The sequence below is a fragment of the Camelina sativa genome, chromosome 15 (assembly GCF_030686135.1).
Source record: "Camelina sativa cultivar CO46 ecotype springtype chromosome 15, ASM3068613v1".
In the NCBI taxonomy this organism is placed as follows: domain Eukaryota; kingdom Viridiplantae; phylum Streptophyta; class Magnoliopsida; order Brassicales; family Brassicaceae; genus Camelina; species Camelina sativa.
In genome coordinates this window covers 27,059,812-27,087,709 of record NC_141894.1, presented here as the reverse complement: position 1 = coordinate 27,087,709, position 27,898 = coordinate 27,059,812, and the positions used below count along the sequence as shown (strand labels likewise).

Sequence of the window (27,898 nt, the reverse complement as noted above, 5' to 3'; positions counted from 1 at the left end):
ACTTCCCGATACTCAGACTTTATATAACGGGTCGGAATTGAGTAATATATCAAACCGTATATTCCTAAAGATATATCATATATCCATGATCCATCCCCAAGTTGGTCATCTACTTATTATTAAACGACCGGAGAAAGTAAAAACACAAAATATGAGCACGCCGTGTTTTAAATATTCCGTGTCATAATACATCCACGGTTTATACACCAACTTTAACCGTACATGTCGGTGTCGTACGCACCTTCCCTGGTCTCATTCCACATGTTAAAATTAAAATACAAGTTGTTATTTTTTTATTTATATTTTTCTTTGTATACAATACAACTTGATATTTTGACAAAAATGTCAAAACCTAATTAATTAAATAAAATAAAATAAAAAAACACGCAAAAGCATAAAACCCTTTTCCCTTTTTCTATTTCTATAAAAACCGTCCATAAGGTGAGGTTCCACGACCAACACACACACTTCAATCTTTTTCACACAATGGGTTTCCGAAGATCTTTCTCTTCTTCTTCCTCTCTAAAATGGCTTGGATTTGTAACAGCGGTTTGGGTTCAAGCCATCTCCGGCAACAACTACACTTTCTCCAACTACTCCGGCGCTCTCAAGTCTCTCATGAACCTTAACCAACTCGAGCTCAATAACTTATCAGTTGCTAAAGATGTCGGCAAAGCTTTCGGAATTCTCGCTGGTCTCGCTTCTGATCGTCTTCCAACTTCTGTCATCCTTCTTATTGGTTGTTTTGAAGGTCTTCTTGGTTATGGTGTACAATGGCTTGTTGTTAGCCGCACCATTCAACCAATCTCTTATTGGCAGGTACTAAAACCAACTTTTTGCTAGTTTTTTTTTTTTTGTCAACCGCACATTTAATCAATAGATTTTTAGATGATTGGTTACTCAATTGTGCCGGTGTTATTAGTACAACAATGTTACAAATCCCAATCTTATAGTTTTTTTTTTTTTTAACTTCTTAAATTTTTCAGATGTGTATATTCCTCTGTATGGGAGGAAACAGTACAACGTGGATGAACACGGCGGTTTTAGTGACTTGCATACGCAACTTCAGGCGCAACCGTGGTCCGGTCTCGGGGATTTTGAAAGGATACGTCGGTTTAAGCACTGCTATATTCACAGATCTATGTACTGCTCTGTTCTCAAACGATCCGGCGTCGTTTTTGGTTTTACTAGCGGTCGTGCCTTTCGCCGTATGTCTCACGGCGGTTTTTTTCCTCCGTGAGATCCCACCGGCTTCTTCCGCTGAAGAGGAGAACGAAGAGACTCGTTACTTCGCGGTGTTCAACATTGTGGCAGTCGTTGTTGCTGTGTACCTTCAGTCTTACGACATCATAGGAATCAAAACCGGAGTGTTCTCTGTCGCTTTCGCTTCTATACTTCTCTTCCTATTAGCTTCTCCAATAGCTATACCTTTCCACTCTTTCATCAAGAGCTTGAACAACGGTGAACAAGGTGATGACATAGAAGGACGGATTCAAGAACCGTTGCTCAGATCAGAGATCGCGGCCGCAGCGGCGGAGAAAGAAGTGATTGTTGTAACTGCTGTAGAGGAAGGGATGGAGAAGAAGAGACCAGTGTTGGGAGAAGACCACACTATAATGGAAGCAATAATGACAGTTGACTTTTGGGTGCTATTCGTGTCCTTCTTGTGTGGTGTAGGAACTGGTTTAGCTGTGATGAACAATATGGGTCAGATTGGTCTTGCCCTTGGCTATACAAATGTTTCAATATTTGTCTCCATGACTAGTATTTGGGGTTTCTTCGGCCGCATTCTCTCCGGTACTCTCTCCGAATACTTTCTCAAGTAAGTTCTCCTTTTAACTCTCTATATGCATTTGTTTTTGCCATAGTTTACTGTTTACTCTGTCTCGTTCTGAACGATGCTACCATTGAAAATATCATTTCAATTATCTCATTCTAACATTAATTACTAATATTTATTACATAGCTGTAACGTGACGTCTATAAATTTTCATTCTCATATATATGGGCATGTAATATTCAATGCGTTCTGATTTGAAAATATATTTTTCCCATCTGCATTTTCTTCTTCCTTGAATGATTTTTCTCATAAAAAGAAAAGGGATCTTTTAGAATTTTCTGTTTGATTCATTTAACTAAATTTTGTTCTTTTACATAGACATGTCCAAATCCAATATTTTGATCTTTTCCTTATTTTGGACCAGACTCATAAATTTTCCTTTGGATTCTTTAGATATTTTTACTTTGTTTTAAAAAAAAAAAAAAAAAAAAAATTAAAAGGTTATGTATCAGTATCACATAGATCATATCAATAAGCATGTTGCTTTTATACTTTACTAACCAAAAAATGTAAATTTGTTCTCTTATAGGAAAGCTGGAACACCAAGACCACTGTGGAACGCAGCTTCTCAAATCCTTATGGCCGTTGGATATATACTAATGGCGTTAGCCGTGCCTAACTCACTCTACATCGGTTCAATGGTGGTTGGAGTTTGTTACGGTGTTCGTCTAGCCATAACAGTCCCAACAGCATCTGAACTCTTTGGTCTCAAATACTACGGTCTCATCTACAACATCTTAGTACTTAACTTGCCACTTGGCTCGTTCCTCTTCTCGGGTCTCCTTGCTGGCTTCCTCTACGATGCAGAGGCCACACCAACTCCAGGTGGAGGGAACACGTGCGTTGGAGCTCATTGTTACCGTCTCATATTCATAGTCATGGCATTAGCTTCTGTTGTCGGAGTCGGTTTGGATCTTGTGTTGGCGTATAGGACGAAGGAGATTTACGCTAAGATTCACGCTAGCAAAAAGTCCAAGAATAAATCTGGTGGTAGCCTTAGTTAAGAAATTGTAAATCTAGTTCTGACGCACTTGATTGTTCGTAACGTTTCAGATGCTGATTCTTTTAGACATGATACAATATCGAATTCAAGATATTGTTGAATTAAGATTTCAAGTACCAGTGATCATTGTTGCAGGAGCACCGCCAATGTATTTTATTTGAAGATTTTGTTCAGAATTAATTATATATAAATGTTATTAGACATTTTGATGTTACCAAGTCCAGTACTTCTTTTCTATCCTTTTCTTGACGTAACATTATGGACCAAAGTCGATCTAACCTGACCCGACTCGAGTCTTTGCAGCCAGAAACCTATTAGCGATAATACAGTAATAAGAGACAAATGAACCTGATCGTACTTTGTTTCTATACAATTAATTAATTTAGTCATGAATACAAAAAATAATGCAGAAACTAACTCACCAAGATTTCACCGCTCAATAAATCACTTGTTGCAATACTGAGCAGTTAATACATGGAAACTTGAATATACCATAATTAAAGTTCAAGATTTTGACGGTCACATATACATACAAATTGACCATGTTATTGGCACATTGCCACTCCCATATAAAAGAACCATCCATAACGCTTACTTTCATAGCTATCTTTCATATTTCAGTCATTATAACAGCAGTAGAGAAAAATAAGAAAAAAAAATGTTTTGGAGAAATTTGTTTTCGAGAGTTGCAAAATGGTTGGATTCTGCGAAAAACATGGTTCATAACTTCATCTCCCCAATTGTTGAAAGGGTCCAAGAAACGTTGTCCTCTGCGGTTCCCAGGCTTCGTGGTTTCTTTGTTACCGTCATTGCTAAGCTCCGCAACTTCTTTGTTGCTGTCTTTTTTAAGCTTCGTGATTTCCTTGCGAAGATTCGGAATTTCTTTGCTATGGTTATTGCTAAAATTCACAATTTCTTTGCTACGGTTATTGCTAATGTTCGCAGTTTCTTCGATACTGTCAAAACATTGTATCGCCTTTTTCAGAAATTGCAAAAGCCACTCAGCCTAATAAACGACTTGTTGGATATCTTGGAGAGTGAGATGACGCTCTTTAGCAAAATGCTTCGTGTTCTCGATATCTTTAATCGATTTGAGGATTTGGGAACTAGCTTTGGTGGAATGGTACAACACTAGTGAAGCCTTCTTATTCTATTAGTCGATCGTTTGTATTTTTTTTTTTAATAATCATATGGATAATAAAATTGATTTTGCAGCAGCTATTATTGTTTTATATAATGGATATTCATTTTTTTCCTTCATTATTTTTACTACTCGTCTTTGCCTAGTGTCGCTCTAAAATCTCATCATTATTATTTCGTTCAACTAAAAATTATTCATCTACAACTCTTCTTATTCAATTCGTCTATTATTCTCCAACTTCTTCATGCTAACTTGATTTACGCATACTGCATACACTTCCTTCCATTTGATCCTGATTAAAAAAAAAAAAAAATTACATGGACCATCCCGACCTGGCCAACATGCTTTATATTTGTTCGATTTCCAATCTGTTTTAGAATGTACATACGTACTAATGAAACTTAATGATAAATTCCAAAAGTATTTGGTGCTATTTAGCGCCAAAGTAGAAATAATATTGTACAAAACTTAAAAATTTCATATATATATATATATTGAATCTTTATTTATTTTCTTTTTTGTGTTGTGAAGTGCCAAAAATGAAAAATATACTTCAATCTTAAAATTAATTACGACTAGTTTTCTGGTCTAAGGGAAATTTATAAAACAAATTCAATGTTTTTTTTTCTTATTTTAACGCTGGATTCATAAAATAACCAAGAGTTTGGAAACAAGGAATAAGCAAAATGAAAACAGGACAAAAATTAAAGACAGAATCCTGAAGAAAGAGCAATCCAAAACAGGCAAAAACTCAACCTCCATAGCGTTTGTCATGCTCAATCAAGTTGTGTAACCATGCCGGACCACCCAAAGCCAAATATGAAGAGAATTGTCCATCCCGTGTAACACTTGAAGCAATATCCCTAGCCAAGTCATTAGCTTTCGGTGAAGAAAGCTTTAAGGAAACCTCCCCCATCACCTGTACTACTCCAGTGATTCTTGACACCTCTGAACGATACTTTGGCCAATCTTGCGGTGTTTGAAAAACTGTTATAGCCGTTTGACAATCAGTCCATACTTCATAGCTGGTTATATTTAGATCACAAAAGCTTTGGAGACACCAGCCAATACCATTCAACTCTGCAGATATCCTATTGATCCGAGGCAGAAAAGCATTCCTCACATGATAAAGTTAAAACAAATTCAATGTTTTTTGTGAAAAAAATAATAAAAGTTAAATGTCTATTAATAGTATTGGTTAATTATTAAAGTGAAGAAAGAAAGAAATATTTATTTTGGAAATGTTATGCATGAATGATATAGTATTACATTTCTTTACTGAAAAATAAAAAGTATATATAAATCTGATGACCGGTTCAACATGATGATGATTGATGAGTGATGACCTTCTCTTAATTAGCTCGATAACCAGGTCAATTACAAGTAAATCAAAAACTTAACCAAGATTACGCTGAACCGGGATCGACAATTCAAAACCCGATAAGCAATCCGGTTCACTTTCAAATCTTTGTTGCTCAGTGAGTCGCCGCCGTGCTCTTTTGTCGAATTCGTGTGGTCTCTCCTCCACGCATCGACGTCGCGCCACCGTCTAATCGCGTAAACGTTCGTCACCTGGTTTCTCTCGCCGGCCTCGTCTACTCGGAGCAAGGTAAGGTCTTTGTTCTGTTTTAGGAAGTGAAACTAATAGATGTTTTGCAATTGGTTTAGAAATGGAATTGAAAAACTCAGGAGAACTATAAATAGTTAGAGCAATCCATGCAGAATAAATCGAGATTCCAAAATTTGTATATTTCTTTACACTTTCAAGAAAAGTTCAATTTTTTTTTTTTTTGATTTTGGGCGATCTTGTGCAGCTTTGATAAAAGCTACAAGCTGATGTCTCAAGTTTGAATCTTTGTAAAAAAATATTGATTTTGGAATTGTATCAGTTGGTTTGTTTCAGCTTATTTAAATTTTGTGGCTGTCAGGGTCAGGGGTCTCATCTTCCAGTTTCTGCCAATGCAAAGCTTGTAACGATATATAGTATATACATGGCTGCTTCTGATCAACACCGCTCTCGCCACCACGACGGAAGCCCTTCAAAACCCAACAAGAGGAAGAAGGTACGCCAGAACCCAGAAGCAAATCTCCTCTTCAGTCTCAACTCATGCTCCAAGTCCAAGGACCTCTCAGCTGCCTTAGCTCTTTATGATGCAGCAGTCACTTCTAGTGAAGTACGCCTCAATCAGCAACATTTTCAGACCCTTCTTTACCTATGCTCTGCTTGCATTAGTGACACGTCTCTTCAAAAACTTGCTATTGATCGTGGCTTTAAGATTTTTGATTGTATGGTTAATTCCGGGATAAGTCCTAATGAGGCATCCATCACTTCAGTAGCTCGTCTAGCTGCTGCTAAGGGTGATGGTGACTATGCTTTCAAGGTTGTCAAGGACTTTGTTTCAGTTGGCGGTGTTTCCATTCCCCGTCTGAGGACATATGCGCCGGCTTTGCTATGTTTCTGCGAGAGATTGGAGGCTGAAAAGGGTTATGAGGTGGAAGAGCACATGGATGCTGCAGGTATTGCATTGGAGGAGGCTGAGATCACGGCTCTGTTGAAGGTAAGTGCTGCCACGGGACGAGGAAACAAGGTTTATAGATATTTACATAAATTAAGGGAATATGTTGGCTGCATTTGTGAAGAAACTTCGAAAGTTATCGAGGAATGGTTCTGTGGTGAGAAAGCTAGTGAGGTTAGTGATAATGGAATTTGTTCTGGTGTTGGGATGCTTAGAGAAGCTGTTTTGAAGAATGGAGGTGGGTGGCACGGGCATGGATGGGTTGGGGAGGGTAAATGGATTGTAAAGAAAGGTAATGTTAGCTCAACCGGAAGATGTTTGACCTGCAGTGAGCAGTTGGCTTGTGTAGATACCAATGAGGTAGAAACACAAAAGTTTGTGGATTCTTTGGTGGCTTTGGCTATGAAGAGGAAAGCAAAGTTGAATTCATGCGAGGCAACGGCGGTGTTCAGCGAATTTCAGGTTAGAGAAAGAATTGCATTTGAAAGTCGATTCTCTTAGGTTGAAACATACAAAAAATATTTATCTTGAGTATTCAAATTTCAATTTTTTTTTGTTGATGTTGCTTATCTATATATGTCAGGACTGGCTTGAGAAACATGGAGACTACGAAGCTATAGTAGATGGAGCAAATATTGGGCTCTACCAACAAAATTTTGCAGATGGCAGTTTCAGTCTTTCACAGGTTCTCATCTATTTTTACATATTTTCTTTTGTGAAACCATTCCTGCAATACTGAGAACGTACATGCGTGATAATGCAGCTTGAATCTGTGGTAAAGGAATACCATGAAAGTGGTAATAACAAATGGCCCCTAATTCTATTGCACAAGAGACGGGTCAGGGCGCTTTTAGAAAACCCAACCCACCGGGATCTTGTTGAAGAATGGATTAGTAACGGTGTCTTATATGCAACTCCACCAGGTTCCAATGATGATTGGTATGAAATTTAGCTTCTCTTATTTGGTTTAAAGCAAACAATGTTACCAGACACACTCATCTTTTGCTTTTTTTTTTTTCTTAAACTTTACAGGTATTGGCTGTATGCTGCTGCTAAGCTCAAGTGTTTGCTTGTTACAAATGATGAGATGAGAGATCACATTTTTGAACTGTTAGGGAGCAGTTTTTTCCAAAAGTGGAAAGAAAGGCATCAGGTAGACTTGTAAACTTATAACATGTAACTTCTCACCAAAAAAAAAAAAGCTTATAACATGTAACTATTTTTATAGTGAAAGTGTAATTTTGAGAAATCTGCAATTAGTTAGCTTCTGGTTTTATGGTTTTGGTACAGGTCCGGTATACTTTTGTGAAAGGTAATCTGAATCTTGAAATGCCTTCGCCTTTTTCGGTTGTCATGCAGGTTTGTTTACCATCTCAGTCCGTTTTGTTTCCTTGGTTTTACGAAATGGATAGTTTCTAACTTATTTTTTCGACAAAATCAGGAATCAGAGAAAGGGTCATGGCATGTCCCGGTATTATGCGAAAACAATGAAGAGTCTTCAAGAACTTGGATGTGCATTAGCAGACAAAGTGTTTTAGATTCATCTAAGATTAATGGAAAGCTTGCAACTTCTTGAAATGGGAAGATTCTTAGTAGCTGCAACATCTTATTGAGTTAATCTGTTGTAGCCTAATGATGAGAAACAACATTTTGGAATCCGACAATGGAGCGAACCATTGTTAGCCGTCGAAAACATGATCGGTTGTTGTTGTTATGATTTTTATTTATAGTCCTTGAAAGATTAACACTTTGTCAACTGAACTTTGCTAATAAGTAATAAGTAATAAGAAAAAACAAAAAATTGGTTAAATCAATGTGCACAAGACCGAACCGGACCGGACCGGGTTGGTTGAATCGAATTAGCACACGAGGGTTTTCTATTCCCATTACGGCTTCTCACACTCTTCTCTACTTTATTTTTTGTCCACGTCAGTATCATTTTCACGACTGCATCATCCACCGTACGATGCTTAAACCCAAAACGATCTGGACCGTTGATGAACGTCTCTTATCTCCTTTCTCCCGTCGTAGTCGCAGGGGCTCGCAGCCGGTAAAGCGCATGAAGGATCTTCACACTTTTTCACCTTCTCTCTCTATTTCTCTCTCTCTCTCTAACGAACCCTCTCTGGTAAGCTCTTCGCCATTTCTAATTCTCCTTCTTCTTCTTCTTCTTCGTCTCTCTTCTGTTCAGTTTTTGGTTCTTCTTTGTGTGTTTGGAGATCCTTATCAGTTAATATACTTGTGTTTAAGCCGATTTGGTTCAGTTCAATTGAATTTTAGTTTCTGGGATTAGTAACGGATACGTGGATTTGTTGTGGTGATTAGCTCTGATCTAGGGTTTTTCTAGCTGTGTGGTCAATTTTGTTTTTGTTTTTGTATTTTGGGGGTTGTTGGATTATGAGTAAGAGCTTATTTGATTTGGTTTAGTTGCAATGATTTTGTGATTTGTGATTTATGAATAAGTGAGATTTTTTTTTTTGTTTCAATTGTAGCGGTGGTGATCTAGAAAATGGGAGATGGGACTGAGTTTGTGGTTAGGTCAGATAAGGAAGAGGATATAATAAAGATTGGTGAGGATGAGCAAGTAGTGAAGAATGAGTTGGTGGGATCTGATGAAACTAGGGGTGATACAGAAGATGATGTTTTTGAGGAAGCTATTGGTTCAGAGGATGATGAGCAGGAGGAGGGTACAAAACCTAAATCATTTGAACCAGATGAGTTGCAAAAGGGTTCACCTTTGAAGGATTCCTCCAAGGATGAAAATGAAGTGGAGGATTTTGAAGAGGCAGTGGGTGATGATCTGGATGAAACAAGTAGCACCGAAGGAGGAGTGAAAGATTTGAAGGTTGTTGGAGAGAGGCATGGAGAAGCTGAATTTGATTCTGTGATTCCTAAAATAAATGGTGATAACGGGGAAGCAGGTGCGGGAAATTCTTATGGTCAAATTGATTCAAGCTTGGATGTTGTTGAGAACACTGAGATTGTTCATTCCAATGGTTCCAGTGTAGTGTCTGAGGGTGTGACTATTGTAAACGGAAAGACTCATTCTTTTTCGGAAAATGGAGTAAACTCTCCTAAGAATAAAGATCTAGCGGCTGAAGTTATCTCAAAAGCTGTTGGGCCTGAGGAACCATGGGATGATGGCATTGAAGTCGAAAGTTGGGAGGAAAGAGTTGATGGCATACGTACAGAACAAGAGGTTAAGGGAGATGAAGGAGCAAATAAGAATAGTGTTGAGAAGGGTTCAGTATGTATTGACAATGAGTCTGAGGCAAAAAGAAATGGTGAGACCGGTGTCGACTACACTAGTAAAATTGTTGAAAATGCTTCAGGTGACAATTTTTCTGAGAACAATAGTATTGGAGTAGCAAGTGCTGAGACTTCATCTCCATTGGATAATTCTAGTTCCAGGGATAAGGGAGAGACCGAAGGGGACAATACTTTTTTGAAACCAGAGCAACAGTTGCCTTCTTCGCCGAACTCAAATCTTGAGTCTATTGAACTTCACAGCAATAGTAGCTCCCCTGGGGTAACTTGTAGAGAAGACGGGGCAGTTCAAAATGCTAATGGAGGACATGATGTTCAGCAGAGTCCTCAACCTAAAAAGGAAGTTGAGAAGCAGCAAAGCAGCAGAGTAAATTTAGATCCAAAGATTAAGGAAACCTCACATGTGGGTAGAGAATCTGAGGTAGTAAGTTCTGTTTCACCAACAGAGCCGAGAAGCAATCCTGCAGCATTACCACCTGCTCGTCCAGCAGGGCTTGGTGGTGCTTCTCCTCTTTTGGAACCTGCACCACGTGCTCCTCAACAGTCTCGTGTCAATGGAAATGTGTCTCACAATCAGTCTCAGCAAACTGAGGACTCTACCACTGCAGAGACTGATGAGCATGATGAGACCCGTGAGAAGCTTCAGTTGATCAGGGTAAAGTTTTTGAGGCTTGCACATAGACTAGGGCAAACCCCGCATAATGTTGTAGTTGCTCAGGTTTTATACAGGCTTGGACTGGCTGAGCAGTTGAGGGGGAGAAATGGAAGCCGTGTTGGTGCTTTTAGTTTTGATCGTGCCAGTGCCATGGCAGAACAGCTTGAAGCAGCTGGACAGGATCCACTTGATTTTTCTTGTACGATTATGGTGCTTGGTAAAAGTGGGGTTGGTAAAAGTGCAACAATCAATTCTATATTCGATGAAGTGAAATTTTGTACCGATGCATTTCAGATGGGGACAAAGAGGGTTCAAGATGTTGAGGGTTTTGTTCAGGGGATTAAGGTACGGGTGATTGACACTCCTGGTCTCTTACCTTCCTGGTCTGATCAAGCCAAGAATGAGAAGATCCTGAATTCTGTTAAGGCTTTCATCAAGAAGAGTCCACCTGACATTGTACTATATCTTGATAGGTTGGATATGCAAAGCAGAGATTCTGGTGACATGCCTCTCCTGCGCACTATTAGTGATGTTTTTGGTCCATCGATATGGTTTAATGCCATTGTGGGTTTGACTCATGCCGCTTCTGTTCCACCAGATGGCCCAAATGGCACTGCTTCTAGCTATGACATGTTTGTAACACAACGTTCTCATGTCATCCAGCAGGCCATTCGCCAAGCAGCTGGAGATATGAGGCTCATGAACCCTGTTTCCTTAGTTGAGAATCACTCTGCTTGCAGGACCAATCGGGCAGGCCAGAGAGTATTACCGAATGGCCAAGTGTGGAAGCCTCATTTGCTGTTACTCTCATTTGCATCCAAGATTCTAGCAGAAGCAAATGCTCTTCTGAAATTACAAGACAATATTCCCGGGAGACCATTTGTAGCTCGGTCCAAGGCTCCACCATTACCATTTCTCCTTTCATCACTTCTGCAATCAAGACCACAGCCGAAGCTTCCTGAACAACAGTATGGTGATGAAGAAGATGAAGATGATTTAGACGGATCATCAGATTCGGATGAAGAATCAGAGTATGACCAGCTTCCTCCCTTTAAGAGCCTGACTAAAGCTCAAATGGCTACGCTTAGTAGATCTCAGAAGAAGCAGTATCTAGATGAAATGGAGTACCGGGAGAAACTATTAATGAAGAAGCAAATGAAAGAGGAAAGAAAGAGACGTAAGATGTTTAAGAAATTTGCTGCAGAGATTAAAGATTTGCCTGATGGGTATAATGAAAATGTGGAAGAGGAGAGTGGTGGACCTGCATCAGTTCCAGTTCCCATGCCAGATTTATCTCTACCTGCGTCTTTTGACTCTGATAACCCGACTCACCGCTACCGCTACCTTGATTCCTCCAATCAGTGGCTTGTTAGGCCAGTCCTGGAAACTCATGGGTGGGATCATGATATTGGTTATGAAGGTGTGAATGCAGAATGCCTCTTCGTTGTAAAAGAAAAAATACCAATATCTGTCTCAGGCCAAGTCACAAAAGACAAGAAGGATGCAAATGTGCAGTTGGAAATGGCAAGCTCAGTTAAGCATGGAGAGGGTAAATCAACTTCCCTAGGTTTTGACATGCAAACTGTTGGAAAGGAATTGGCTTACACTCTTCGAAGTGAAACAAGATTCAACAATTTCAGGAGAAACAAAGCTGCAGCTGGTCTCTCTGTAACTCTCTTGGGCGATTCGGTTTCTGCGGGGGTGAAAGTCGAAGATAAGTTGATTGCTAATAAATGGTTCAGAATGGTTATGTCTGGTGGAGCAATGACTAGTCGGGGAGATGTGGCTTATGGTGGTAGTTTAGAAGCTCAGTTGAGAGATAAAGATTATCCGCTTGGTCGGTTTTTGACTACTCTTGGACTTTCCGTTATGGATTGGCACGGTGATCTTGCTATAGGAGGGAACATACAGTCTCAGGTTCCCATTGGACGTTCCTCTAATTTAATTGCTCGTGCAAATCTGAATAATAGAGGAGCAGGGCAAGTGAGTGTCCGTGTAAACAGCTCAGAGCAGCTCCAACTTGCTATGGTTGCAATTGTTCCTCTCTTCAAAAAGCTACTTAGTTATTATTCCCCGCAAACGCAATATGGACAATGATGAAGAATATTTAGGCTGATTTCACTTCTATCCCTTTGCAATGGAGCATTAGGAAATGATTAGTCACAAGAACACGTTAGAGTGAGTTGAAAAGGTACAGAATCTGATATCTATGGATCTATATCATGCTTTGTTTGCTGATTTCGGTCTTTTTCGTTTTTCTTAATGGAGTTTGCACTTCTGCTGATGTTGGTGTGGTTTGGTTTTGAGCAGGAGTTGTTTGCTAGCAAGAGACCAATATCGCTGGAGGAAATCTTGTGTCTTGAAATAGCCAGAACATAACACGTTCCCTGTCTGATATATACTAGCTCAGTGGTTGTTTTCCTTCTATTTCCAAAACGTTGTGATCTCTATTATGAATGAAGCATATCTATTTTTGTTCATGTTCCTCTCTGGTTTAGTCCTTTCTTCAGTCAATGTGGCGCATCAGATAATCATATTCATATTTGTGTGGGATGTTAAATTTGACTTATGTTTAAATACATCGTACACAATACACAGATATACAACATTTTAGGCTTTGCAGAAATAAATACTGATTTTATACTTAAGAAAGATGTAAACAAGTACAACAAATAGGGGACTATAATAATAGTCTATAAATTCTCCAATGAATCCAAGTACAGACTTTTTATAGTATTACAAAAGGTACCCAAGAACAATGGAAAAAAAGAAGATAGTGTCTGTAGAGTATGTAAGCAAAAAAGAACACACCCAATCAATTGCAGACTGTGAATCTGCAGGTCCCGGAATTAGCCTTGATGAAACGAATAGCAGTCATGAGAACATCATGCTGCGAATTCCCGAGGAGAGCCAAATTGGTATGTGTGATGACAGAGATGGAATTGTAAGGAAAGCCAAGAGAGTTGTATGAATTGAGTAACGCAGTTGTTGCCTCTCTTAGGAGTGTCTTATAGGCTTCTCCTCGACCGTCAAGCGCTTCCCTTATCGTCATATCAGTACCGTATCTCCTCCCAGCCACCAGCCCGAATGCAACAGCGACCTTTGTGTCGGGGCCTATAGCTCTCCAGTAGCATCTATACTCAGGTTTCATCCACAACCTATGTATATATCACAAAGCGAAAATGTTATGAAATTATATGAAACAGAGGTCCAGGCATGATGTGAATGGATTAGAGAGAAAGCTCACTGGTGAGAACAAGCTGATGCCTCTACAAATGGCACTGGAGGGAGTGGAGGCAAAGGTGGAAGCTTAAACTGAGGAGGTGATGTAACTGGAGGAGGACTTATGACCGGGACTTGAGGAGGAGGCAATGTAGCTGGAGGAGGATTTATGACCGGGACCTGAGCAGGAGGCTTGGCCGGCACTTGAGGAGGAGGCTTGACCGGCACCTGAGGAGGTGGCATGACCGGGACTTGAGGAGGAGGCATGACCGGAGCTGCGGGTGGTTTAGGACAAAAAGACCTGGGCTGAAGTGGCTGAGCAAGAAGTGCATCGGCAGCAAACGTTTCAACCCCAAAAAAGCTGAACATTAGTTTAAGTTTCTGAGCAGGACCTGAAGCAATGCTGCAACTATTTGGGTCTTGTTGAGCTCCATTGTCTGAAACCTGAGCATAGCAGTTACTCAGATCCGGTGTCCCATCAAATCTCATCACATAACCTCCAAGCCAATTAGTAGTCTCTTCTCTCGACATATAGACCTGTCCATTTCCATCAGAACATGTGACACTAACCTTGACCCCTGCAGCATATTAACAAACACATCTTAAGGAACACAAGCAGAGCTAGACAGCAATGTAAAAATGTTATTAACTATTATTACCGGAGACAGGAAAATCGAACAAAGATCTCTCTCCATCCTTGCATTGGTCACAAAATACCGAGCCTGTGACCGTGGCATATCCGGCTACTTCATTAGCGGCTAAACAAAGAATGAGAAAGGATACAAAGAGGAAAATATTATGATATGGATCCATTGATGCTCAGAAGCTATAATCAATAAAGAATAAGAAGAGAGATGTGTAGTTATGGTGTAGTCTTTTAAAAGGAAGACGATAAAAAAGAGTAAATAAAAAGCTCCTCTCCAACCATCAACTGCTAAATATTAATTGAGGTTGTTGACAAAGACATTTTAAAAATAATAAACAGTGTTTATGTGTATGAACATGAGAGCATCCGTACGAGTCAAGAAAATTAATGTTCCAGCCTCCAAATTTCGTAATGGACTCTTAATGATCTCCCTAACCTTATGTGCTGAGCAATAAATTTTGCTGTTCTTTTTATAGTATATTTTTTTAGTGGTTTTGGAAGGTGTTGTGTTGGCTCTAACGCAATCAATACAATCAAGACTTTGTATGAATATGGTGGTTGTGTCAAAGGCTTTTCCAAGGTAATGGTTGTGTCAAGCTGTTAACTAATGTGTGAATGTGAACACAGTTCCACACAGAACATGTGAAGTGTGAATAAAAAAGAGAAGAAATAAATTTTACACGACCCTACCCGCACGTATTTTTACAAGTTTTTAACATATTGTCCACTGTTCTTGAAATTTTCTTGGAGATGTTTGGATGTTTTCTTGATATAAGAAGAATGATCTTGCAGTGTAGGAATGTCATGCAATTTGTATCTGTTATGCTGATTCAAAAAGATGTTTATTTTGTTGTTATATTATTTTACATCAAGACTTCTCTTCTTCCATGATAAGTAAACAAGTTTATTGGTTTCATAAGTTAATCAAGGTGAGAAAATTCGAATATACACCACTACTAGTCTACTACATATGGTGTAAAGCTACGACATCTCATTGCAAATAAGAGTGTTATTTCTTTCAGATATTTTGTTTTTCCAATTTATATCGATGATACTTATTATGTTTCACAATGAATGTTATTTTGACATGTTTCACAATTCACACAAATTAAGAGATTTTTAGTCTTAAACTGTAAAACAAAATTAAAACCTTAAAACGATACTCTTTTTATAGAAAACGAAGGATTTTTTTTTTGTGTGAAATGAAGAGAATAGTATCTAACGTAAAAACTTATGTATATATATATTTTTATACCATTCCAATTTCGGTTTGGGTTTGTATTATTCTAAAGTACATCCTTAAATCTTTAGGAAAAAAAAATACTCAGTATAGATTGATTTTTTTTCTTTTTCTTTTCCAGGTTGCTTCGGATTCAAATTTGTTTTTTTTTTTATGGATACAGAAACGATGAATCAATTTAAACCAATATTATGATATGGTTTTTGGAACGATCAGCTAAATTCGGCTTTGATCAGTTTATCAACACCATTGAACATCCTAGCATTATATGGTAACGCAAAGAAATGTAATTGGGCCTCAAAATGTAGCGTACAATATTGAAATGGGCCGTCCTTACAAACTCATATTTTGGTTCTGGTTTCACTTTCTTCCTCGTGTGCAAAACATGACCACATAGCAAAAAGACTTGAACGAAAAATATCCATAAAGTTTCACCCTTTTCCATGCCCTGACACCTAAAAGCCAGACCAATCATCCATTTCATATAAAAACAATATACTTTCTTTTGTCACATAGTCCAAATTTCAGTACTTTACCATATCCAATAAGAACTAAGTCTACTTCACATAAACATTATTGTATACGAACGAAGCTTGACTATTCTAAGATGCATAAGCTTTTAGTGCTTTACCATATATCCAGTTACAACTTAAGTCTACTGCTTATATGAAGCTTCGATTCTTAAGACGATGATGCTTAATAATAGAAGTAATAATAATAACCTAAGAAGAATTATTCTCATTTTTATTCAATGGTAGCCAAACTCATAACGATCACAAGAGCAAAAAGAAAAAAAAAAATCGAAATCCAAAAGAACACAAACCAGAAAACTTCAAAAGAAACAACACAAAGCTACCATTGTAATACTCATCATCACCACTCTCTCTCTCAGATCTAAGAAATCTGACCACAGTCAGCAATGACAACAGGCTTAGAGGTCCTTCCAGCATCAGATCCAACCTTCTCAATATCTCTAACAACATTCAAACCCTCAACAACTTGACCAAACACAACATGTTTCCCATCGAGCCACGAAGTCTTCTCAGTACAGATAAAAAACTGAGATCCGTTCGTGTTGGGACCAGCGTTGGCCATAGACAGAATACCTGGTCCAGTATGTTTCTTGACAAAGTTCTCGTCTTTAAACTTCAACCCGTAGATAGACTCGCCTCCGGTTCCGTTCCCGGCTGTGAAGTCACCTCCTTGGCACATGAATTTGGGGATCACACGGTGAAAGCTCGATCCTTTGTAGTGCAACGGCTTGCCGGATTTGCCTACACCTTTCTCTCCGGTACAGAGTGCTCTGAAATTCTCGGCGGTCTCTGGTGTTGTGTCAGCGTAAAGCTCCATCACGATCCGACCAGCTGGTTGCCCACCGACGGTCATGTCGAAGAAAACTTTAGGGTTCACCATGATTTGATCGGAGAAGACGATGAAGAAGAAAGGTTTGTGTTTTGTGTTTTGTTGTGAATGTGAGAGATTAGGGTTTTGTACTGTTTTATATAGAGGAAGGCTAGTGAAAAGGAAAGATTTTTATGACCGTTGATTTGTACACGTGTAAGGAGATTAAGAAGGTTTGTGTTAACTGTGGTTAGTGTTGAATCTAACTAGGGTTAAAAGTTGCGTGGATCCAAGGCAGAGAATATTGTGTGTTTGTTTCCTACTTTTTTACTGGATAGATATTTGACTGAAGTAACGATGTCGTTTCATTCGTTTAGTTATGGGCCTAAAATAATGAAGTCCAATGTAATAATTTAAAACTCTTTGGTTTTGGAGGTAAGCTTTTGTAGGAACGCTTTTGTAATTTTTTCTTACAATTTTTTTTGTAATCAGGCCATCAAAATCTTTTACATGTATGTATATCTCAAATTTGTTATATATATGTACATACCTAACAAAAGTTCCGTTATAGCACTATGGTTAAACCTTACTGGATCAGTAACTTTTCGGCTTCAAAGCCTGGCAGCAGAACGCTTTTGTAATTTTTTCTTATAATTTTTTTTGTAATCAGGCCATCAAAATCTTTTATATGTATGTATATCTAAAATTTGTTATATATATATGTATATATGTACATACCTAACAAAAGTTCTGTTGTAGCACTATGGTCAAATGTTATTGGATCAGTAACTTTCCTTGTTCAAAGTCCGGTAACGGAAAACTTTTTGTACTTTAAATAAACACATGCAAGGAGGAGCTACCTCCATAAAAAAAAAACTCTTGAGAAGATCTCAATTGCAAGGTCACCTTTTCTCATCCCCTTAGTGCTCTTAAAGAATCCCAAATCCCCACCCCAACCATGTAAAAACATGTAACGATGTCGTTTCATTCGTTTAGTTATGGGCCTAGAATTGTGAAGTCCAATCTAATAATTTAAAACCCTTTGGTTTGGAGCTTTTGTAATTTTTTCTTACAATTTATTTTTGTAATCAGGCCATCAAAATCTTTTAAATGTATGTATATCTCAAATTTGTTATATATATATATATGTATATATATCTATATTATTATTCTCACAGCAACTTTAGCAAAGAAGGCTTGAAGTTGAGAATTATTTACATCTCATGCCATTGTAATTTAATGTTTTTTTTAATAAAATTATAAAACATAAAAAATCATTTCAACTCTTTTCCATTAACAAAAACAAAGATTTTCTAATTTGTCTCCCTATTAAATCTGAAATAAAATTTCCAAATTTCATTCTCCTAAAATCTCTCTACAAATTCTTTACAATAATCGATTTTAAAATATAAATTTATGAGGAGCCTATAAATCAGCTACAGTTGATTTTCTATCTTCCTAATTAGTCACCACATTCAATTGTAAAATACAATAATTTTGTCCCGAATTTCTATATATAAAATCGTATAAAAAAAATTAATGACTTAAAATCAATCAAAATTAATCTAATAATATAAACTTGGCATATTCCCATATATATTATGCGATTTTATAGTTATTAATTTATTTTTATACGATTTTTATATATAGAAATTTGGGACAAATTATAGTATTTTAGAATTGAATGTGGTGATTAATGAGATTAAGTTGAATATGTCCACCTATAAGTTGAATACTAGGTAACAACCCGCACTATGTGCGGGATAAATCGATTTAAAGAAAATTATTATAAGTAAAATTATTATTCTAGAACCAATATTTGTTTGTGTCAAACATAATATGTAACTAAAGTTTTTATTTATTTATTCAAAGCTGCGTTTTTCGTGTAAAAAATATGTTTCACCCGTGAAATCTTTAAATGTGGAAGATAAAATATTGATAAAATGTTATATTTGTTGCAACATGTCTTTTGTGTGGTTTAAAAATCAAATTCATATCTTTTATGTTTTATTTTGTAATCATAACAATTTTGCATGTTTCTTATGTAACCATAACAACATATACTAAATTATTCGGTAGTTTAATTAATTAATTTTATTATATGTTAGTAACAATCAGATTCTAAACTAAATTTTCTGAAGATAACCTAATCTATTGATTTAATATTTGTGATTAGGCTATTTAAATATTTTGAGTTAGTCGGTTTGTTAATATTTTCTATAAATAACGGATTATTACCAAAAAAACCATTATGAATAAATTAATGAAATTTCAAAATCAACGTATTCGTGTAAGAATACATTTCACCCATGATTTATGTGAACGTGGTAAAGAAAATATTTATAAAATGTTACAATTTATTGAAATATATATTTTTTGTGTGCTTTAAAAATTAAATTTTATATTTATGGTTAATCTAGTAACTATAACAATTTTTCATAATCTAATAATCACTCATTTTAAATATATTATGATTTTTTTGGGTACTAAGTTTATTTATAATGATAAGGGTTATTGTCTCATTCCTTTTTAATAGCACATTGATTAATGCACAATTCAAAAGTATATTCCTATTTGGTTATCAATATTTCTATTTTTTAATGAATAATCACACTAAATGTTGAGATTAATTAGTTTACATACTTAGATATTTATAAATATTCATACATCATGATATCCCCTAATTTGTTATCATTTTCTATTTATTTATGAATATATATAAATCTATATTTATTGGGAATTAAGTTTTCTTTAATGAGTTGGAGATAATTCAGGAGTAATATATTTTTTTTTATAATCAATTATAATAACTATTGAAAGCTTGTTATTTAAATTATTATGGTAATAATACTAACATAAAAATAACATTTTTATATGATTTTGTTAATAATTTATATGTTTAATAAGTTATATGTTCTTTATTTTTATTAACTTTATATTTTTATAGCCTTTTTAGAATATTTTACTTATCTTGATTTAAAGAAATCAATATTTTATATTGAATTCTTAAAAATAATACTCCCTCTGGTTTTTTTTACTTGTCATTCTAGAATAAAAATTTTGTTTTCCAGATTTCCAATGCATATGTTTGGTAAAAATACCAATTATATCCCCATTATTTTAATGCTTTGACCAATAAGAAAATTAGAAAATATATTAAAGAAGGAGTAAAATAGAAAATTGAGTTGTTTTCTTAATCTCCGTGAAAAAACCTTAAACGACAAGTAATTTAAAACGAAGGGAGTATAATTTTGACTTGTATATTTGTAAGTAAATTTTAGTGAAATTTTGACTTAAAATAGTATGTAATTATTTAATTAGTTTTAATATGTGATATTTAAATTTGTGTGAGAATTGATGACATATCTAATTATTATTCAGTTAATTGTTTTTTTAAAATATAGTGGCATGTTAATGTAATTAAGTAGAAATTTTAAGGGTTTTTTGCTAAATATGTCTCGAGCTCTCTGGCGACGACACATCAGCTTTTTTAAGAGAGTGCTTCTCTATTAATATATAGGGGATATCCACCTATAAATAATGTTGACTCCTATTCTCAAGTTAGCATCACCAGCAACATAAAAAAATGCACCTATTTATTATGCTCATTTGGCAGCTGCACATATACAACTGTGATGAAATATGTCGAGATGTCATAGAGGGATCACCAAATCTGGAGCAGTCCCTATGCCTCCCATCATCCCATGCCACAGTTGAATGATAAGGTTGTGACCTCTATGTTCTTTTGCTGATGGAAAACAGTCTAAAGTAGCTGATTTTTAAAAGTTTTTATGCTTTATAAATGTATCTCCCCATCTTTTCGTTTACTCTTCTCTGGGTTCAATATCTCTTATTTTATTTTTGGTCTATCCTTCAAATTCACGGGGTTATATAGGTTCACGGGTTTGGATTAGTATTAATATAAATTTGAAATATCATTATTTTGGTACTACAAAATTATTCATTAAAGTATTTATCAATATTAAAATATTAGACATATTTAATTAACTTGATTAAATTATGATTATGTAAAAATAAATTATTTCTCTGTATACTACGGGTTAACCCTAATATTAACTATCAAAATACACTTATACAATTTTAAACACTAAATAAAACAAACAAAAATTAACAAACAAATGCAGGTTAGAATTTTTATATTTTAGTTTAAATGTAACCGCGGGTTAAAATCTAGTATATATGTATATACCTAACAAAAGTTCCGTTGTAACACTATTTTTTTTTCTTTGGGTTAAATTTCAAACGATAGTTCTTGCTATTGTTTTATACTAGGGGTTCAATTGCTCCTCGGAATCTAACACAGGGACATGTCACATGTCGAACGCTTTTGTAAATTTTTCTTACAATTTTTTATGTAATCAGGCCATCAAAATCTTTTATATGTATGTATATCTCAAATTTGTTATATATATATATATGTATATATGTACATACCTAACAAAAGTTCCGTTGTACCACTATGGTTAAACGTTATTGGATCAGTAACTTTCTCAATTCAAAGCCCGGCAACGGAAAATTTATTGTACTTTAAATAAAAACATGCAAGGAGGAGCTACCTCCATAAAAAAAAAAACTCTTGAGAAGATCTCAATTGCAAGGTCACCTTGTCTCATCCCCTTAGTGCTCTTAAAGAATCCCAAATCCCCACCCCAACCATGTAAAAACATGTAACGATGTCGTTTCATTCGTTTAGTTATGGGCCTAGAATTGTTTCATTCGTTTAGTTATGGGCCTAGAATTGTGAAGTCCAATGTAATAATTTAAAACCCTTTGGTTTGGAGCTTTTGTAATGTTTTCTTACAATTTTATTTTGTAATCAGGCCATCAAAATCTTTTAAATGTATGTATATCTCAAATTTGTTATATATATGTACATACCTAACAAAAGTTCCGTTGTAACACTATTTTTTTTTTTCCTTTCGGTTAAATTTCAAACGATAGTTCTTGCTATTGTTTATACTAGGGGTTCAATTGCTCCTCAGAATCTAACACAGGGACATGTCACATGTCAAATGCGACGTGTTCGTGTTTATGAATTTATGGCCATTCTCATGATCAAAGTAAATAGAAACGTTGAAATATTAAAGAAAAACAGATGAAAACATCTAAAACGAAACAATGTATTCGATCCAGCCACAAAATTAACGACTAACAAAAAGAAAACCAAAAAGCCAAAAAAAAAAAAAATAACTTTCAATAACACCAAAGTAATAAACCCAAATGCTTAGTGATGAGGTCTGAAAATGCGTAACCACCACCTGTTGAAGTGGTAAATAGGTGACGACTTCATCTTCTTCTTGGGAACACTCGGCAAAGTAACGTCTTCGGTTGATGGTTGCACCGTTACACGAAGTTTAATCCCAGCTTGACAGAGACCAGTCTTTAAGCTTACAAAATAATGCACTCCTGGTTTGGTGAGCTTAACAAGATCGTGCCCTGTCTTGTACACGGCTACAGTAGAAGTTGGTTCACATGATTCGAACTCAAGTTCATCGCTGATTTCTCTAACGTCGTTGATGTGCTTGTTGTATTCGAAAAAGAGGGTATCTCCAACACGAAATTGTTTATCTTCACTCCACTTGGAATAGTAGAAAGTGTTATATACGCTCCATCCGCTTGAGTCGCCGACCTCGTAAATCCTTCCAGCAGAAGGAAGTATCTTGCTCGGTGGTGGTGGAGGAATCGGACGTGATGGGCCATTGATCTTCCTCGATGGTGGTGGTGGTGGAGGAGGAGTCGGACGTGACGAGTCATCGACGACAAGAACATCGAGTTTCATTCCCCAGACGCATTGAATATGATTTGAGGTGATGAAATAGTGATGTCCTGGTTCCGTGAAGGTTACGACATCGTGTCCTGTGTTGTAAACAACTTTAGGAGAAGAATTATCGCATAACTCATACTCTAAAGCGTTAGAAACTTGAGTGACGTCGTTGACGTTCTGATCGTATTCGAAGACTACTGAATCTCCAACGTGGAATTCTTTATGTTCAGCCCAAGAGTCGTCCTTTACCGTCCAGCCATAATTGGAACCTCCAACTTTGTAGATTTTAGCGGAGCTGGAACCCAAGAGAAACATGACCATAAGCACGAAGCCAAAGATCTTCTTTGTGGCCATGATTCGAATCGTATGGATAGGAGGAAGATGTAGAAAGATGATGATGAGATATATGAACTCTGAGAATGTGTTGGTGAAAAATACGTACGTATGTGCCCTATTTATATAAATTTACAAGCTCTTATCATAGCCCTTTTAGGATTTTGTTGTTAGTTTAGTTCCTTTCTATCTAGATGAATACGTAAGTTATAATTTTTTTGTGTATACATAATATAATGTAGTGATCCTTTTTGCAATCCTTTTCTCATTAGGCTTTTATTTTTCAGTGTTTCTAATATAGTGGAAAATCTTATTTTATTTTATACAACTACGTATGGGCTTTGTTCATAAATTATATACTTTAATTACTACTAATTCTTTTGGTGATAATAGGGTATATTGGATAGATAATATATGATTTACAAATCATAGTCTAACTATACGATCTCAATTTCTCATATGTCTAACGTAAATAAATTTCGTGTACGGAAGAAAACTATTATGTCTTTAATATATTTTATAAGTAGGATTAAAATACAGACACCCAAAATTGGTGATGTTAGAGATCATCACTAAAATTTAGAAGCTGTGACATTTTGTTTTTTAACGTCTTCAGCAAATTTACGAGAGAGAGAGTTCAAACAAGAAGTAATAAATAGGATTTTTGCCAAATATGCCCTATTTTTTTAAAAAAAGTTTTGAGGAATGCCACATTTGTTTCATCTTTCTAAAAATTCCATACTTTTGCTGTTCACATGAAGTGAGGCGTCAGTCACTCGTAAAACAGGCAATATCCTTGCTATAACTGTAACATTTATGTAAAATATACAAATGTACATGTACATAGCCAAGATTACTCTTAATTCATTGTAGAGATATAGCTTCATATATAGAGCACATAATAATAGTTCCATGAAACTAATATGTATGTGGATTGAACTGTTTTTTATTTCCAATTGATAAATTATATCCATAGTGGTGTGAATCCAAAAAAAAAAACCACCGTGGGTTCTGATACTATATGAATAGAGACTGAATGATTATATTAGATAGTAATGTTACATTATATTATAACAATAAAATTTAAATTATATAAATGTATATGTACATACCCCCAAATTACTCTTAAATTCTAGAAGAGATTGAGAGAGATGGCTTCATAGAGCATAATGATAGTTCTACTGAAACAACTTTTAGATTTTATACCTTGTGCTATACGATCTTAACACAAAACTATAGGATCTTGAGTATCCAAATACAAAATGTATGTTTTCTAGTTTTCTTTACTATGTTTATGAAATTCGGAAATTGGAATTGTAATATTCTTAGATAAAAGAAATTAATTCTGACAAAATTACTAAAGAAACATAATTAAGAAAACTGTTTCCAGAAAAAAAAAAAAAAACAGTAAAGTTTTTGTGAAGTTACACAAGGAAGGAGGATCTCTCTACCAACAACTGCACCGTTAGTATTGTTCGTGTGTTTTTTTGGTTTCTTAACAGAACGTGTGAGATTTGCTCTTAACCTACTTCTTCTTCTTTGACTTACTCGAAGATTTAGTATACGAAGTACCCTGCAGTACGCGATAAATTGAGAGCAAAGTATCAAATACCAAAATTATCACTCATTATGGAAAAGATATTAGGACTTGTGTGACGAATACCTCAAGCCATTCATCATGCGAAGCATCTTTAGTTGCTGTTCCAACTTCAACTTTTGGTGCTCTCTTTGTTTTCTGCGCGAGGAATTCACAGTAACCAACCAATCTCAAAGTTAGAACAAAGTTTTGGAAATGTGTTTTTCCCTTAAGAGAAAATGACAGATGGGGCGAAAGTGCAATAAGATACGATGTACCTTGGTCATATGCTTTAAACCATTTTGGATATAGAGGGCAAGAAGAACGATGACAAAAACTAAAAGGCCACTAAGGAAGACTGACTCCATCCTGAAGAGAGGACCGTCTTCAACAACTTCAATAGTTCCATTGTAAAAGGTGCTTTGGTATGGCTTACCATCTATCTCGTAGATAATGGTGCCAACTAAATCAAAAGCACCCGCCTGCACAAACAAATGGTTAGCTCGGATTCTTTTCTTTATTTTATAGTCATCTAGGGGACTAGAAGAGCTATATGGTAAACAAACACACCTGCAGGAACTTGCTGACTGCAAAAACATATGGGAAGGTAGCTTGAGCGGAAGTTGGCACAGATGCATTGCTGAAACTCTACAAATAGAAGATACAAAAAAAAAATTACCAAATAAGAAAGTAGAAAACTTAATGACAGAACAAGAAAAGAGGTAAATCTCTGTATTCAACAAAGCTATGGCGTAGAGAGATGACCAAAGAAAGTAGCCAGATATAAAAGATAGATGAGCATGATTATACAAAAGCACAAAACTGGATTCCAATTGTAAATGTTTTAGGTGCAGAGTCTGGGAGAGACATGAGATGAGACTAAAACAGGCAATATAAAAACCTAATACAACAGCAAACTAAGACTGATTTGTTAAGGAGACAAATTAACACATGACATTCATCAGAGGCAACAAATGTGACGAACCGAGGTCAAGCATACATGTTCAAGATTATAAGCTAGAGAGCGACAGTGAACCAACAAGAGCACAAGTTAGTTATAAAACTATGATAGAACTAACAAATACAATCAGAAAGATCCAGACCCATAAGTTGTAATACAATGAGATTCAAAGTGGTGCTTAGAAAACGAAAACACACCACAGGATGGAAAAGGCAAATGTTTGATTATGGTGTAGTAGAGTGTAGAGTGACATGAGATACAAAAAAAAACAGGCAACAAAAAAGAACTGATTGATTTGGAAAGACACAAAATTGACACATGAGAATACAAGCAATAAATGTAAGAGGAAAGCAAAGATCATTAAATTACCAAAGCAGTGAGATTCTGAACCGCATTTTGATCAAAAGGAAGATGTAAACTCCCTTTAACCGCAACAATATCTACATTGGATTGACCTATTCATATGACCCCAACACAAAAATTAGAAACTTTATAGCTAACTTTCAAGTAATCAATCATTAGTTGTAAAAAAAAAAAAATTTCCTTACCATCATTTTTCATTCCAACAAGCAGCTCAGTCTCAACTCCAGCTTTTATTACTAAAATAAAATCAGACAAAATAGGATTAGCAGAACACACACAAACAAAACTGAGACTAATTTAAGAAAACTTGATGTTTAAAAAAAAACAGAGGAAAAATCTAAACTTTTTGCAGTGTTTTTGGGGAAAACGCAAAGGGTTTCAACTCCAGGAGCTGAACTAAGTTCCAAACCAAACACTTCCTCTGTATCACTCTCTTCACCAACATCAGAAACTTCAAAGCCAGAATCTTCCGAATCCGATTGGCACAAAGCAACTAATATGAATTCAAGAAAGATCATGTGAGCAACCTTAAATAATAGTTGGGCAGGGCCGGATCGGTAACAAGAAACAGAGTAGACTAAGTTAATGGATCAACAACATGATCTATAGCTATGGAGAAGCAGAGAAAGGTTTTACCTTTGAGGAAAGGTGAGGCAAGGAGAAGGAAAGCGAGGAAGAGAAGTCTAATACTTGTCGTCATGATGGTTTTTGAGATTGGTCTCGAATTGATCGTCGTGAGTTGAATGAAGTAAGGGCGAAGAAAGCAAGAAGACAAAGGTGTTGTTATGTCTTTTTTGACGTGTTTTTTTTTTTCTTTTTCTTTAAGGCTATCTGAATCTGATGATCGGATTTGCAAACAATGTAATAAACCGGCGGTGGGTCCATTATAAAAATTGGCGGTGGAGTGGTATCATATTAAGTTATCGAATATTATGTGTTTTCATATATTATATATTAAGGTCGTGATTGGTAGACTACTTTTAAGACTTTAAAATTTTTTAAAGTCATGATAGTCATTTTTTTACCAATCAGACTTTTTTGGCTTTTAATTTTTTTAAAATTTTAAAAGTTACTTTTTTTTTTTCTCTTCCTTGTTTTCCTTTCCTTTTTAAAGCGTCAAATTTATGCTTTAAAACAAAACAATTTTTAAAGCATTCTTTTTTTTTTCACCCTTTTATATTTAAAAGCTCTTCAAAAGTATATATACATATTTTATATACTTTATTTTTATAAATTAATTATTCTTATTTTTTTCTTTTTTTTTTAAGACCCATTTCAATAATAAATTTTATTTTTTCATCATCATCACTAATAATATTATAAAAAAGTTTATGAAATTCATCATTAATAAGAGAATAACATTCAAACAATACATTGATTAGTGGTTAATAGATTTTTGACTAGTTTTTATAAATTAATGAATTATTCTAGATTTTTGTGACTAGATTTTTGACTAGTTTTTATATATTTTATTTTTATAAATTAATTATTCTCATTTTTTTCTCTTTTTTTAAGACCCATTTCAATAATAAATTTTATTTTTTCATCATCAGCACTAATAATACTATAAAAGAGTTTATGAAATTCATCATTAATAAGAGAATAACATTCAAACAATGCATTGACTAGTTTTTTTTTTTTTGCATTATTTAAAATTTAATAAGTTAATAAATTGATGTCTACAACTTCAATTATTTATTTCTTATTCTTATAGTTGTTTGTTTTTAATTAGTTTTCAAACAAAATTTCATATTTGATTGATTTATATTTTTTAAAATTTTAATTTATCATTAATAAAATTTATTTTGTCATTAAAATGTTATATAAATTAATTTTTGACATAATATATATTTATTATTAATATTTATAATAATAATAAAAATAACAGCTACAACTTTAAAAGTTGTTGGTAAACAATCAGATTTTAACAGTTAAAGTTTCTACAGTCAAAGCATCTACAGCCAAATTTTCTACATCTAAAATTTTAAAGTCAAAGTCTTTACAGCCAA

The 27,898-nt window shown here is 35.3% G+C and overlaps 7 protein-coding genes across 8 annotated transcripts; 3 read left to right on the top strand and 4 right to left on the bottom strand.

Annotated features, from left to right (window-relative positions):
• The first annotated feature begins 327 nt into the window (after nucleotides 1-327).
• Nucleotides 328-3,057, top strand: LOC104747461 (protein NUCLEAR FUSION DEFECTIVE 4). The gene is made up of 3 exons (XM_010469092.3): nucleotides 328-819; nucleotides 987-1,822; nucleotides 2,370-3,057. The coding sequence occupies exons 1-3, from the start codon at nucleotides 487-489 to the stop codon at nucleotides 2,842-2,844; spliced, it is 1,644 nt and encodes a 547-aa protein (XP_010467394.1). The 5' UTR covers nucleotides 328-486; the 3' UTR covers nucleotides 2,845-3,057.
• Nucleotides 3,058-5,307: 2,250 nt separating this feature from the next.
• LOC104747460 (proteinaceous RNase P 2) lies at nucleotides 5,308-8,310 on the top strand. Its single transcript, XM_010469091.2, has 7 exons — nucleotides 5,308-5,593; nucleotides 5,913-6,962; nucleotides 7,084-7,185; nucleotides 7,264-7,439; nucleotides 7,533-7,653; nucleotides 7,791-7,859; nucleotides 7,942-8,310. The coding sequence occupies exons 2-7, from the start codon at nucleotides 5,976-5,978 to the stop codon at nucleotides 8,074-8,076; spliced, it is 1,590 nt and encodes a 529-aa protein (XP_010467393.1). The 5' UTR covers nucleotides 5,308-5,593; nucleotides 5,913-5,975; the 3' UTR covers nucleotides 8,077-8,310.
• A 219-nt stretch (nucleotides 8,311-8,529) lies between these two features.
• On the top strand, nucleotides 8,530-12,902 carry LOC104747459 (translocase of chloroplast 132, chloroplastic). Its single transcript, XM_010469090.2, has 3 exons — nucleotides 8,530-8,628; nucleotides 8,993-12,613; nucleotides 12,733-12,902. The coding sequence occupies exon 2, from the start codon at nucleotides 9,010-9,012 to the stop codon at nucleotides 12,517-12,519; it is 3,510 nt and encodes a 1,169-aa protein (XP_010467392.2). The 5' UTR covers nucleotides 8,530-8,628; nucleotides 8,993-9,009; the 3' UTR covers nucleotides 12,520-12,613; nucleotides 12,733-12,902.
• A 136-nt stretch (nucleotides 12,903-13,038) lies between these two features.
• Nucleotides 13,039-14,733, bottom strand: LOC104747458 (uncharacterized). Its single transcript, XM_010469089.3, has 3 exons — nucleotides 14,304-14,733; nucleotides 13,670-14,222; nucleotides 13,039-13,580 (listed from the first exon to the last, which is right to left on the bottom strand). The coding sequence occupies exons 1-3, from the start codon at nucleotides 14,455-14,457 to the stop codon at nucleotides 13,238-13,240; spliced, it is 1,050 nt and encodes a 349-aa protein (XP_010467391.1). The 5' UTR covers nucleotides 14,458-14,733; the 3' UTR covers nucleotides 13,039-13,237.
• A 1,515-nt stretch (nucleotides 14,734-16,248) lies between these two features.
• On the bottom strand, nucleotides 16,249-17,129 carry LOC104747457 (peptidyl-prolyl cis-trans isomerase CYP19-1-like). Its single transcript, XM_010469088.3, has one exon. It carries the CDS (start codon nucleotides 16,941-16,943, stop codon nucleotides 16,425-16,427), a length of 519 nt encoding a protein of 172 aa, XP_010467390.1. The 5' UTR covers nucleotides 16,944-17,129; the 3' UTR covers nucleotides 16,249-16,424.
• Nucleotides 17,130-22,116: 4,987 nt separating this feature from the next.
• Nucleotides 22,117-23,010, bottom strand: LOC104748756 (early nodulin-like protein 15). 2 transcript variants are annotated; one of them, XM_087489598.1, is made up of 2 exons: nucleotides 22,651-23,010; nucleotides 22,117-22,596 (listed from the first exon to the last, which is right to left on the bottom strand). In XM_087489598.1, exons 1-2 carry the CDS (start codon nucleotides 23,008-23,010, stop codon nucleotides 22,117-22,119), a joined length of 840 nt encoding a protein of 279 aa, XP_087345724.1. The 2 variants fall into 2 exon arrangements, with proteins under 2 accessions (XP_087345724.1, XP_010468655.1); XM_010470353.2 differs by having other exon boundaries at nucleotides 22,117-23,010.
• Nucleotides 23,011-24,297: 1,287 nt separating this feature from the next.
• Nucleotides 24,298-26,811, bottom strand: LOC104747456 (translocon-associated protein subunit alpha). Its single transcript, XM_010469087.3, has 8 exons — nucleotides 26,526-26,811; nucleotides 26,233-26,382; nucleotides 26,075-26,125; nucleotides 25,896-25,981; nucleotides 25,136-25,213; nucleotides 24,844-25,047; nucleotides 24,653-24,724; nucleotides 24,298-24,562 (listed from the first exon to the last, which is right to left on the bottom strand). The coding sequence occupies exons 1-8, from the start codon at nucleotides 26,587-26,589 to the stop codon at nucleotides 24,515-24,517; spliced, it is 753 nt and encodes a 250-aa protein (XP_010467389.1). The 5' UTR covers nucleotides 26,590-26,811; the 3' UTR covers nucleotides 24,298-24,514.
• Nucleotides 26,812-27,898: the final 1,087 nt, after the last annotated feature.

Excerpts from the sequence above, each read along its gene's own strand:
- LOC104747456 (XM_010469087.3), bottom strand. The coding sequence starts at position 26,589 with ATGACGACAAGTATTAGACTTCTCTTCCTCGCTTTCCTTCTCCTTGCC. Across the intron at positions 26,126-26,232 it reads CCCCAAAAACACTGCAAAAA|TAATAAAAGCTGGAGTTGAG; the intron begins GTTTAGATTTTT and ends ATTTTATTTTAG. Across the intron at positions 24,725-24,843 it reads GTTTAAAGCATATGACCAAG|AAAACAAAGAGAGCACCAAA; the intron begins GTACATCGTATC and ends TTCCTCGCGCAG.
- LOC104747460 (XM_010469091.2), top strand. The coding sequence starts at position 5,976 with ATGGCTGCTTCTGATCAACACCGCTCTCGCCACCACGACGGAAGCCCT. Across the intron at positions 6,963-7,083 it reads CGGTGTTCAGCGAATTTCAG|GACTGGCTTGAGAAACATGG; the intron begins GTTAGAGAAAGA and ends TATATATGTCAG. Across the intron at positions 7,860-7,941 it reads CTTTTTCGGTTGTCATGCAG|GAATCAGAGAAAGGGTCATG; the intron begins GTTTGTTTACCA and ends CGACAAAATCAG.
- LOC104747459 (XM_010469090.2), top strand. The coding sequence starts at position 9,010 with ATGGGAGATGGGACTGAGTTTGTGGTTAGGTCAGATAAGGAAGAGGAT.
- LOC104748756 (XM_010470353.2), bottom strand. The coding sequence starts at position 23,010 with ATGGCCACAAAGAAGATCTTTGGCTTCGTGCTTATGGTCATGTTTCTC.
- LOC104747458 (XM_010469089.3), bottom strand. The coding sequence starts at position 14,457 with ATGGATCCATATCATAATATTTTCCTCTTTGTATCCTTTCTCATTCTT. Across the intron at positions 14,223-14,303 it reads GTTCGATTTTCCTGTCTCCG|GGGTCAAGGTTAGTGTCACA; the intron begins GTAATAATAGTT and ends AATATGCTGCAG. Across the intron at positions 13,581-13,669 it reads GCATCAGCTTGTTCTCACCA|GTTGTGGATGAAACCTGAGT; the intron begins GTGAGCTTTCTC and ends ATATATACATAG.
- LOC104747457 (XM_010469088.3), bottom strand. The coding sequence starts at position 16,943 with ATGGTGAACCCTAAAGTTTTCTTCGACATGACCGTCGGTGGGCAACCA.
- LOC104747461 (XM_010469092.3), top strand. The coding sequence starts at position 487 with ATGGGTTTCCGAAGATCTTTCTCTTCTTCTTCCTCTCTAAAATGGCTT. Across the intron at positions 820-986 it reads AACCAATCTCTTATTGGCAG|ATGTGTATATTCCTCTGTAT; the intron begins GTACTAAAACCA and ends TAAATTTTTCAG. Across the intron at positions 1,823-2,369 it reads CTCTCCGAATACTTTCTCAA|GAAAGCTGGAACACCAAGAC; the intron begins GTAAGTTCTCCT and ends GTTCTCTTATAG.